This window comes from Coregonus lavaretus (genome assembly GCF_964263955.1).
Source record: "Coregonus lavaretus genome assembly, contig: HAP1_SCAFFOLD_2995, whole genome shotgun sequence".
In the NCBI taxonomy this organism is placed as follows: domain Eukaryota; kingdom Metazoa; phylum Chordata; class Actinopteri; order Salmoniformes; family Salmonidae; genus Coregonus; species Coregonus lavaretus.
Window position 1 is genome coordinate 1 of NW_028158236.1, and position 12500 is coordinate 12500.

Genomic DNA, 12500 nt, shown 5'->3' on the forward strand with positions numbered 1-12500 from the left:
TGACTGGCTGGCTGACTGCTGTCTGACTGACTGGCTAACTGGATGTCTGACTGGCTGACTGTCTGACTGGCTGACTGACTGGCTGACTGGCTGACTGGCTGACTGGCTGACTGGCTGACTGACTGTCTGACCGCCTGACTGACCGGCTGACTGACTGTCTGACTGGTTGACTGACTGGCTGACTGACCGGCTGACTGACTGGCTGACTGACTGGCTGACTGACTGTTGTGGTTGATACAGCTGTAATATTGAGCATCATACTGGTGGTTGTCCACCTTCAGGTACTATACCCTGTTATAGACTGACTGGCTGACTGACTGGCTGACTGACTGACTGGCTGACTGGTCATCATGTTATTGATCCCCTCATGTATTATCTTTTAATCATGTTCTCTAATGTATTTATTATTAATCAATATCAATAATAATTAATATCCAGGCACTCCGCATTGTGTCCTGTATAAGAATAGCCCTTAGCTGTGGTACATTGGCCATATAATACACCCCCTCGTGCTTTATTGCTTAATTATACCATAGCATTGTTGAATACTCGTTTCTGATTGGCTTGAAAGGCATTCTAGAGCATGCATGATTTCCCTATAACGCACTGTATATCAGCATTATAATTCATAATTACATGTTCTATGTTTTAGCTGCTTTTTAAAACAAAAGTTGAGTTGAAAACATTTTTGGTATTGTTGAATTAGATTTTCATAATGTCAAGCTAGGGCTGATGGTTTGGTTAGCTAAACTAGCAGGTCTGTTCGTTTGGTTACCACGGCAACTACTGTAGCTATCTCGTAAACTTGCTAGCTACTTCAGTGGATGTTGAACACATTTCTAGCGGCAAATGAACAAATTTCTAGTGACAAATGTGTTAAATTATAGCCATGGTATAAAAGGGAAAATTAACTCGGGGCTCTATGCGTTCTCTGGAAAACAGTGCAACTCCGTGGAAGATCAGTTCAGCTAGCGCGTTGTGGAACACGCCTTTCACATCGTTCATTATTTTCGAAAGAAACGCATAGCCCCTTGTTGATTATCCCTAACTTAATCACGTTATTAAATGTATTGATCATTGACCCCCCCCCCCCCCACCCTCCCCACCCTCCCAACAGAAGCCCAAGTTCCAGATCCAGTGGAAGGTGATTGACAGTATCCACGGCAACAACTACATCTACATCGATCCCACCCAGCTTCCCTACGACCCCAAGTGGGAGTTCCCCAGGCAGAAGCTACGCTTTGGTAAGACGCACACACACACACACACGGGCACGCAAACACACACACACACACACACGGGTACGCAACCATGCAAGCACGCACAAACACACACACTCACCAGTGTTGGGGTAGTAAAAAAAAAAAGGAAAGTAGTAGATGACCTATTACTCGTTAATTCTTTCAACAGTAACTAATTACTTGACTGATTACCTCCTGGGAAAAGTCATTAGTTACAATTAAGCAATAAGGCCCGAGGAGGTGTGGTATATGGCCAATATACCACGGCTAATAGCTGTTCTTTGCATGATGCAACGCAGAGTGCCTGGACACCGCCCTTAGCCGTGGTATATTGGCCATATACCACAAACCCCTGAGGTGCCTTATTGCTATTATAAACTGGTTACCAACGTAATTAGAGCAGTAAAAAATAAATGTTGTTTAAGCTTGTTTTTCTCCAATGTTTGTAAACATTGTAAATGTAAACAAACACTGTATAGCCTCATAACACGGTTAACACAGTCATTTTGATATCATGGATGGTCAGTCCTTGCATCCTTAGCTCTGTCTATTAATCTGAGAGTGGTTACATTTCTCCAGGCCCATCCCAAAGCTTTTTACCAAAACAGAGGCGGGGCGACCGTTTTGATATTGTTTAATCTGTGGATTTGCCCTTTAAACAGCTGCATATTATCAAGATATCAAAGTGTCACCAACAAAAAGGTAAACAATTGACCTATAGTAAATGCAGCATATGGCATTCATTTTCCACATGTAAATAGCACTTTTCAGTTGTGCTCAAAGCATGCCATTCCACGAGCGCAGCATTTATTTTTCCAACTCGAATCAATGAGCCCAATCATTACATTACATTACATTTTAGTCATTTAGCAGACGCTCATCAGTCCTCCATGACATCATAAACAACAGAGTAGGGCTGGCTAATAAATCCTTAGTTTTGGGGTTATGCTCAGGTCAAAACTATTTGGCTAATCTATACTTCCATATTTCCTAATTCTATTCTTGAAGATCAAGGGGTATAGCATGTATTGGAATGACTGGACTTCTGATAGACTTTTGGTTTTTAATGTAAAGATATAATTTAATCGTATTATTTTTTGTAGTAGAAAGCGATGGGTTAGAAGAGGCCTACATAACCAACCCATAAAGTAAAATGTAACATCCATATATGGCCAGCTATGTAAACTTTAACGTTGGGTTATCCTGCAATAGATGTTGTTCAGTTGGTAACATACATTATTGTCTTCTAATGCCTCTTAATGGGAAAGTAATCTAAAAGTAACTGAATGTAATCAGATTACGTTATTGAGTTTGGGGAATCCGAAAGTTACGTTACTGATTGCAATTTTGGACAGGTAACTAGTAACTGTAACGGATTACATTTAGAAAGTAACCGACCCAACCCTGGTCTTGGTGTCGATGAAGTAGCAGGCTGCTGTTTCTCCTCCATATCTGGGGGTCGTATGCCACCCTGTGGTCGATGGTGGCATCATATTTTACTGAGCGCAGAAAACAAGCGTGAGGAAACGATGCCTACAATGTCTGGAACGATACAAAACACCAGAACTATTTGGTGTCATTCTGTTGGCTGTGTGTGCACAAACGTGGTTTCAGCATTTTGGTACATCGCCTACTTTTGTGGAATCAGACGGACAGTCATATAAAAAAAAAAAAGTCAATGTATATAGAATTTCTACCGTGTTGCATGATGGGAAAATAGTCGGACAGTGATATAATCTAGTTAAACAAAATGGATCGCTTTTCCACCGCTTTGTCCGTAACTATATTCGTAAACGTCATTAAACCCTGGTCGATATGATGTGGTATTATCAGTAGTCGAAGTGGGAACCGTCAGCCAAAAACCTTTGCCCTGGAATGAGTCCCCCTCTAGCAACGTGTTCAACTCATACTTACTCAACTCATACTTACCTGGCAAGGGAGATACCGTGATCAAGAAGGCGGTTCACCCAGGGTGAGGCTCAGCGAATGGCGAATTTCCCAAATGTGGAAATCTCGATTGCATAATTTCTGGTAGTGGGGGACTGCGTTCGCGCTCTCCCCTGATCTTATTGTTCAAAATAATATGTGGGAGCTAATGTTCACTGAGTGATGGTCCGAGTGTTTACTCTGAGTGCTGTGGAGTTTGGTGTTGAGAAAGACATTTATCAGCTTTTACCTTTTCTTCCTCATCAGATGAATGGTTTTACATTTTGTCTTCTGAAAACCCCAAATGTTTGTGATCTGTTATTAAAAGCACTGGTGATTATGCCTGTCACGTCCTGATAATGTATAGGCCTACTTGTTAATGGATCGTCTTGCGCCCTCTGACAGAATTTAGATTGTGTTTTATTTGCTACATAATTAAGTCATTTATAGAACAGTATGCCATTGGTGATTATGCCTGTCACGTCCTGATAATGTATAGGCCTACTTGTTAATGGATCGTCTTGCGCCCTCTGACAGAATTTAGATTGTGTTTTATTTGCTACATAATTAAGTCATTTATAGAACAGTATGCCATTTAAGCCCACAATAAAGAATAGATTACTGCTCATTGTAACAGAATGATCAGAATTAAGAGGGAGAAAATGGATTGAATGACTTGGAGAATCACATTCACTTTAAAGGTGTGCCTAAAGTTGAAATGTCCTGAATACAGATTTAGAATGTTAATTTGGTCTGCTTTTATTTTATATCGTGGGACATGGAATCGGTCTATATCACCGAGGCTCATCCACTTTGTATAGTGTATCCACCTCTCATTCCTCGACTGTGGACTGGCCGATGACGCCATCGCCCCACCTTAAGGATCGCTTAGGTAGATTTATTTGACCATTTAAAACACAATACAACCACACATGTGGATAATGCATTTACAATCATCGAGAATGACACAAAAATAAGTTTGAAAACGTATTTCCATTGTGGTCCTCTTAAATGTTTTTCTAAACATAGTAGGGCTAGGATCCACATAACACAACAAAGGACAGGAGAACATTATCATAGTCTAGAGCCTTACATACTGACATGGAAAAGGAACCATTCTATTGGTCCATCATTAGCCAGCTTTAGACATTCTTTCTAAATGAAGTTCTGGTCGACTCTGGAACCAAATAAGATGGATTCTGTTTTTTCCAAGATGCAGAGAAAATGTGTTATCTGAAAGCCATTTAGTGATATTGGATAACTCTGCACCAGTGGCGGCTCCTGAAAAAATTCTCAGGGGGGGCAATTTTTCTGATGATTTAGGTGACCTACACACATTTTAAAAAAGATATGTCCAGCAACAACATGAAGACAGGGGCAGCATATAAGTCAATACCAGAAGCATTTATTGACTGATCTCAAAAGTGTTGGCTTACCAGGGTTGGTGGAGCCCTCAGTTTCATCTTTGCCTCGCAAAGCTAACTCAAACACTCCGCAAAACTTCACACACTGGATTAGCCGGCTGAGGATGTGGCGGTTCTTGCTAATGTCGTAGTAAATATATTTGTTATAGTGAATATGGAATATGATATGTTGAGTAAAATGTTGTGCTAAGATCTATTTAGGTCAGGAGCTGGTTATAAGTTATGTTCCTATCCAATAACAATGGACAAAAGGGTCCTATCTTGTCAGCCTTGTCAGTTTCAGTTCTCCAGTAAACTTGTGATTATCAACACTAACCTCATCGTTGTGGCGGCGGACAGCTAGCCTGTATCCCTCATCCAGTTGAGTGGGAATGTTCACTCTCCCCAAAGCAGACAATCTCAAACAGCTATCCATGTGGGTCTTTGACAGCTCATGTTTCTTAATCTTTCCTGAAAGATGGTGCATGTCCGTTACACACCAGTCGCTGTCCAAGCGGTGCTGTCTGCCGTGCCGCCTTCAGGGTGAAAGAGTAAGCAGGGGGTAGCAGAAGACTGCATTAGCTACATCGCAGCCTGCTAGCCAGGTTTTTCGTTCGTACCAATTTTTGGAAAATCCTCGGGTGTAGGACTTCCCCCCTTTAGTAGAAACCTGTTGAATTATTAAATTTGGTCTGGGAGGTCCTAATTGTTTCGTTGCCAATTTATCTTCATTTGTTCGCTGACAAAAAGGAACTTCTTTCAAAGACACAATCGAGTTGCACTGAAGCCTAGCCATTTTGATAGAAGTAGTGAATTGATTGACGCTGCTACCCGCTCTTTTCTTAGTTACGTTCATGGTTATATGTTACGTATGACGAAAGCGCGTAAGTGCAAGCCCTCAGAAACCCATAGAGATTGTATTGAAAGCTCTGATATTTGAAAAAAATAGATTTTACATGGGAGTCTATGACAGACTTCTGGGCGATTTTCAACCTGACTGAAATCGCCCCAACAGGGGGGGGGGCCATTTGAAGCACGACTTTAGCCTGATTGGACATTTAGTGGCACTGTGGCAGATCAGACGTCTAGATTACAACACTGATAACTACTGTTGCCGTGATATAATTGATTAGAAAAAAAATCCCTTCCTTTTCCCGTTTGGCAGTGCGTCGCCCATATCGCCCTATTGAACACACCGCCCCTGCTCTGCACTAAGGATCTCTTCTACTGAGGCTTGGTTCTTCTGGGACACCAGTAGTGCGGCGTCATCTGCATACAAAAACTAATTCGGAGAGCAGGCTGATTTCATATCGTTAATGTACAGTAGGAAGAGAAGTGGGCCAAGGATCTTAATAATATATATATATATATATATATATATCAATAACTGTAATAGGAAGGGAATGATAACAAAGTAACGAAGTAACGACAACTTATCTTTGCTCAGTAACTGTAATATTATTACTCAAATTACTAGTTACCGCAAAAAGCCATTATTACTGTAACGCGTCACCCCCATCGCTGACACCCACAGCAACACATGCTACAAGTCATCCAGCTGACATAGTGTTAGGGAGATTTTAAACCAGTTGAAATGTGTGTGTTTAGGTAAGATCCTGGGTTCGGGGGCCTTTGGTAAGGTGGTGAGAGCCACAGCCTACGGACTGTGTTCGGCTGACTCCGTCACGACTGTCGCTGTCAAGATGCTCAAACGTGAGTAGGTGTGTGTGTGTGTGTGTATATGTGTGTGTGTGTATGTGTGTGTATGTGTGTGTATATATGTGTGTATGTGTATATATGTGTGTATATGTGTGTGTGTGTGTGTATGTGTATGTGTGTGTATATATGTGTGTATGTGTATATATGTGTGTGTATATGTGTGTGTGTGTGTGTGTATATATGTGTGTGTGTGTGTGTGTGTGTGTGTGTGTATGTGTGTGTGTGTATGTGTGTGTATATATGTGTATATGTGTGTGTGTGTGTGTGTATATATGTGTGTGTGTGTGTGTGTATATATGTGTGTGTGTATGTGTGTGTATATACAGTACCAGTCAAAAGTTTGGACACACCTACTCATTCCCGGTTGTTTTCTTTATTTTTACTATTTTCTACATTGTAGAATAATAGTGAAGACATCAAAACTATGAAATAACACATATTGAATCATGTAGTAACCAAAAAAAGTGTTAAACAAATCAAAATATATTTTGAGATTTGAGAATCTTCAAATAGCCACCCTTTGCCTTGATGACAGCTTTGCACACTCTTGGCATTCTCTCAACCAGCTTATTTCAAGCTATGATGATGTCATTAAGATGATGTCATTGCAACGATGTAATGATGATGATGTCGCCGCAGCGAGCGCCCACTCCACCGAGAAGGAGGCTCTGATGTCGGAGTTGAAGGTTCTCAGTTACCTAGGCAACCATGTCAACATCGTCAACCTGCTGGGAGCTTGCACTGTGGGAGGTGAGAGGTCATCAACTCTATGGCAAAGGTCAGAGAGGTCATACTAACTGGTTCTCCAAGATATTAAGTAAAGAGATTTCCATTAAGGGGTTGGTTTACCAGATCCAGATTAAGCCTAGTCCTGGACTCATTAGAAAGCACTTTTAATGAACAGAGTTTCTGAATTTAGTCCACATACAGTGGCTTGCGAAATTATTCACCCCCCTTGGCATTTTTCCTATTTTGTTGCCTTACAACCTGGAATTAAAATGGATTTTGGGGGGATTTGTATCATTTGATTTACACAACATGCCTACCACTTTGAAGATGCAAAATATGTTTTATTGTGAAACAAACAAGAAATAAGACAAAAAAACAGAACTTGAGCGTGCATAACTATTCACCCCCCCCCCCCCCCCCCCCCCTAAAGGCAATACTTTGTAGAGACACCTTTTGCAGAAATTACAGCTGCAAGTCTCTTGGGGTATGTCTTTATAAGCTTGGCACATCTAGCCACTGGGATTTTTGCCCATTCTTCAAGGCAAAACTGCTCCAGCTCCTTCAAGTTGGATGGGTTCCGCTGGTGTACAGCAATCTTTAAATCATACCACAGATTCTCAATTGGATTGAGGTCTGGGCTTGGACTAGGCCATTCCAAGACATTTAAATGTTTCCCCTTAAACCACTTGAGTGTTTAGCAGTATGCTTAGGGTCATTGTCCTGCTGGAAGGTGAACCTCCGTCCCAGTCTCAAATCTCTGGAAGACTGAAACAGGTTTCCCTCAAGAATTTCCCTGAAGGTAATTGGTTGCACCAGATCTTATTTAGGGGCTTCATAGCAAAGGGGGTGAATACATATGCACGCACCCCTTTTCTATTATTTTTTTTTTTTTTGAAACAAGTTATTTTTTTCATTTCACTTCACCAATTTGGACTATTTTGTGTATGTCTATTACATGAAATCCAAATCCAAATCCATTTAAAGTACAGGTTGTAATGCAACAAAATAGGAAAAGCGCCAAGGGTGATGAATACTTTTGCAAGGCACTGTAGAACCTAAGCTTGTTCTGGGTCCAGGAAATTGGGCATCTACTCACTTAATTTGCTTCACAAGCAATAATCAACTTTAGCTTTCTTTATAAACTTCAAAGTTGAGAGTTTATATGAACATGTTCTGGTTGAAGGAGTTGTATGACAGTTTGTGGCCCCGTGCTGCTGTGTGAACTCTTACCCAGATTATTTATTTCCTGTCAGGGCCGACGCTGGTGATCACAGAGTACTGTTGCTATGGAGATCTGCTCAACTTCTTGCGTAGGAAGAGAGAGACGTTCTTCAGCGCCCAGGCAGCTGATGGGTACTACCGCAACATCAACAACCACCAAGAACCACAGAGGTGTGTGTGTGTGTGTCTGTGTCTGCGTGTGTTTGTGGGTGTCTGCGTGTGTGTGTGTGTGTGTGTGTGTGTGTGTGTCTGCGTGTGTGTGTGTGTGTGTCTGCGTGTGTGTGTGTGTCTGCGTGTGTGTGTGTGTCTGCGTGTGTGTGTCTGCGTGTGTGTGTGTCTGCGTGTGTGTGTGTGTGTGTGTGTCTGCGTGTGTGTGTGTGTGTCTGCGTGTGTGTGTGTGTGTGTGTGTCTGCGTGTGTGTGTGTGTGTGTGTGTCTGCGTGTGTGTGTGTGTGTCTGCGTGTGTGTGTGTGTCTGCGTGTGTGTGTGTGTGTGTGTGTGTGTGTGTGTGTGTGTGTGTGTGTGTCTGCGTGTGTGTGTGTGTGTGTGTGTGTGTGTGTGTGTGTCTGCGTGTGTGTGTCTGTGTGTGTGTGTGTGTGTATTCACTGTATGTATCATTACTTGTTATCGTGTCTGTGTGTTTTACTTTACTCATTATAATAGTATGAAAAATGTATGCACTCACTAACTGTAAGTCGCTCTGGATAAGAGCGTCTGCTAAATGACTAAAATTTAAAATAATATGTCTGTGTTTCATGTCTCTCTCTTTGTGTGTGTGTTTAGAGATGGGAACGGTAACGGTTACATGCCTATGCGTACGTCTGAGAAAGACAGAACGTCCTCCCAGTCAGGTAAAACTACATTTCCCATCCTGCACCATAATCCTGAGTAAATCCATACTAAAGTCCTCTCATATGATACACTATTCCCTGCACTATTTGTTTTACCACTGCCTTATGTGGATTTGTCCATAAACATGAAATATTTTTAAACACATATCGCTGACAATATGGTCTAAAATATCTTTCTCTCTCTCCCTCTCTCTCTCTCTCTCTCTCTCTCTCTCTCCTCTCCTCTCCTTCTTTCTCTCTCTCTCTCTCCCTCTCTCTGCCCCTCTCTCTATCTCTCTCCTCCCTCTCTCTATCTCTCTCCTCTCTCTCTCTCCCTCTCTCCCTCTCTCTCTCTCTCTAGATGATAAGGGGTGTCTGAGTATAGATGACTTGTCGGTGGACACAGAGGATCTACTGAGCTTCTCCTACCAGGTGGCTAAGGGCATGGAGTACATCACCTCCAAGAATGTAAGGTTCTGTGGAATACACACACACACACACACACACACACACACACACACACACACACACACACACACACATAAATACACACACACACACACACACACAGACACAGTTCGAAACTGGTTGTAGTTTATCCATAGAAATCTAAATGTACAGTGCTGAGAGGTTTGTGACCCCTTTAGCATTTTCTGTATTTCTGCAGAAGTTTGACCTAAAATGTGATCAGATCTTCATCTAAGTCCTAACAATAGATAGAAGTTAACCTGATTAAACAAATGACATAAAAACAATTGTCGTTTTTTAATTTCTTTATTGAGCAAATTTATCCGACATTCCGTTTCTTTGTGGGAAAAAAAGTATGTGAATCTCTAGATTAAAGAGCTCGATAAAGTGGATTAAAGTAGTCAAAAAGTGGAGTATTTGGTCCCATATTCCTTGCATGCTATGACTATATCAAGAGTGTAACTCTACAAACCCCTTGGATGCATTTGCAGTTTTTTGGGGGTCGTGTTTGGGTTATGTTTTTCCCAACCAGAACTGAATGGTGAATAATGTCTTGTGCCATTTTCTATTGAAGTAAGAATATAACGTTTTTCTGAACACTTCTAAATGAATCCTGATAATACCTTGATTAAGAAAAAAACATGAATGAATCATGAATAAAGATGAGAGAGAAGGTTACAGAGGCTACAACAAAACATGCTAACATGCTAACATGCTAACATGCTCTCCCGTGTCATTGGTAATGGTGAGCCCATGTTAGCATGTTAGCATGTTTTGTTGTAGCCTCTATAAGTGACTCACTCATCACCTTTTAAGCTTGGACAAATAGACCCTTTCAGACAAATATTTAAAATACTTAAACCCAGACTTGGACCACACACACCATCTCCACCGAATAGCAGGCAGGGAAGCAAAATAGTCATTGCTTTGCGACGCTCGCAGTTAGCCACTGATTCTTTCCAAACCACTCATTGTTGAATTTGCGATTTCCGACTTGTTGTGTAATGTTTATGTCCAATGGCCGATGAGTACCGATACGTTTTATCTATAATTTATCTTCATATTACAAGGATTGAAACTGATTTGTTAGTAGATTGTCGACGTGATTCATGATGATGACTGCTTGTCTAGCTTGCTAGCTAAGATGTTGAAAGTAACATGATCAGTCCAATCAAAGCTACGGTAGATATAACTTGATTTAACTTCATTTTATCTGTGGCCAATGACCTTGAGCCTTCTTGGACGGGCACTTCTAATGTAAATCTGTGGCAGCACCCAAGGGGGCTTGAACTGCCTGGCTCGCCCTGTAGATTCTGCAGTGAAATAGTGTCCCCCATGAGTGACAGAATACTGAGCCAATCACAGCGCAACTAGAGAAGATTACCAACCCCTATGCTCTGAATTTTTGCTGGCTGCCCCTCCACCACAGAAAGCGATGAGCTAGGTTGAAACACCTGCATTTTGGAGCTGCCTTAATCAAGAAACAGTGGCGGTGCGTGGGTAAAGTCACTGGGGAAGCAGTAGCGGTGCGTGGGTAAAGTCACTGGGGAAGCAGTAGCGGTGCGTGGGTAAAGTCACAGGGGAAGCAGTAGCGGTGCGTGGGTAAAGTCACTGGGGAAGCAGTAGCGGTGCGTGGGTAAAGTCACTGGGGAAGCAGTAGCGGTGCGTGGGTAAAGTCACTGGGGAAGCAGTAGCGGTGCGTGGGTAAAGTCACAGGGGAAGCAGTAGCGGTGCGTGGGTAAAGTCACTGGGGAAGCAGTAGCGGTGCGTGGGTAAAGTCACTGGGGAAGCAGTAGCGGTGCGTGGGTAAAGTCACTGGGGAAGCAGTAGCGGTGCGTGGGTAAAGTCTCTGGGGAAGCAGTAGCGGTGCGTGGGTAAAGTCACTGGGGAAGCAGTAGCGGTGCGTGGGTAAGTCACTGGGGAAGCAGTAGCGGTGCGTGGGTAAAGTCACTGGGGAAGCAGTAGCGGTGCGTGGGTAAAGTCACTGGGGAAGCAGTAGCGGTGCGTGCGTAAAGTCACTGGGGAAGCAGTAGCGGTGCGTGCGTAAAGTCACTGGGGAAGCAGTAGCGGTGCGTGGGTAAAGTCACTGGGGAAGCAGTAGCGGTGCGTGCGTAACGTCACAGGGGAAGCAGTAGCGGTGCGTGGGTAAAGTCACAGGGGAAGCAGTAGCGGTGCGTGGGTAAAGTCACTGGGGAAGCAGTAGCGGTGCGTGGGTAAAGTCACTGGGGAAGCAGTAGCGGTGCGTGGGTAAAGTCACTGGGGAAGCAGTAGCGGTGCGTGGGTAAAGTCACAGGGGAAGCAGTAGCGGTGCGTGGGTAAAGTCACTGGGGAAGCAGTAGCGGTGCGTGGGTAAAGTCACTGGGGAAGCAGTAGCGGTGCATGGGTAAAGTCACAGGGGAAGCAGTAGCGGTGCGTGGGTAAAGTCACAGGGGAAGCAGTAGCGGTGCGTGGGTAAAGTCACAGGGGAAGCAGTAGCGGTGCGTGGGTAAAGTCACAGGGGAAGCAGTAGCGGTGCGTGGGTAAAGTCACAGGGGAAGCAGTAGCGGTGCGTGGGTAAAGTCACAGGGGAAGCAGTAGCGGTGCGTGGGTAAAGTCACTGGGGAAGTAGTAGCGGTGCGTGGGTAAAGTCACTGGGGAAGCAGTAGCGGTGCGTGGGTAAAGTCACAGGGGAAGCAGTAGCGGTGCGTGGGTAAAGTCACTGGGGAAGCAGTAGCGGTGCGTGGGTAAAGTCACAGGGGAAGCAGTAGCGGTGCGTGGGTAAAGTCACTGGGGAAGCAGTAGCGGTGCGTGGGTAAAGTCACAGGGGAAGCAGTAGCGGTGCGTGGGTAAAGTCACAGGGGAAGCAGTAGCGGTGCGTGGGTAAAGTCACAGGGGAAGCAGTAGCGGTGCGTGGGTAAAGTCACTGGGGAAGCAGTAGCGGTGCGTGGGTAAAGTCACAGGGGAAGCAGTAGCGGTGCGTGGGTA

The 12500-nt window shown here is 43.6% G+C and overlaps 1 protein-coding gene across 1 annotated transcript in view; it reads left to right on the plus strand.

The window, feature by feature from the left end:
* Window positions 1–224: 224 nt before the first annotated feature.
* The window catches only part of LOC311124261 (mast/stem cell growth factor receptor kita-like), a gene marked incomplete at both ends in the record, with an annotated part of 20606 nt that continues 8330 nt past the window's right edge, over window positions 225–12500 (plus strand). The window contains 7 exons of the mRNA XM_084198432.1: window positions 225–281; window positions 1118–1244; window positions 6179–6283; window positions 6929–7039; window positions 8272–8410; window positions 9022–9089; window positions 9430–9536. Coding sequence (XP_084054558.1) covers window positions 225–281; window positions 1118–1244; window positions 6179–6283; window positions 6929–7039; window positions 8272–8410; window positions 9022–9089; window positions 9430–9536 — 714 coding nt within the window. The remainder of the gene's footprint in view (window positions 282–1117; window positions 1245–6178; window positions 6284–6928; window positions 7040–8271; window positions 8411–9021; window positions 9090–9429; window positions 9537–12500) is intronic.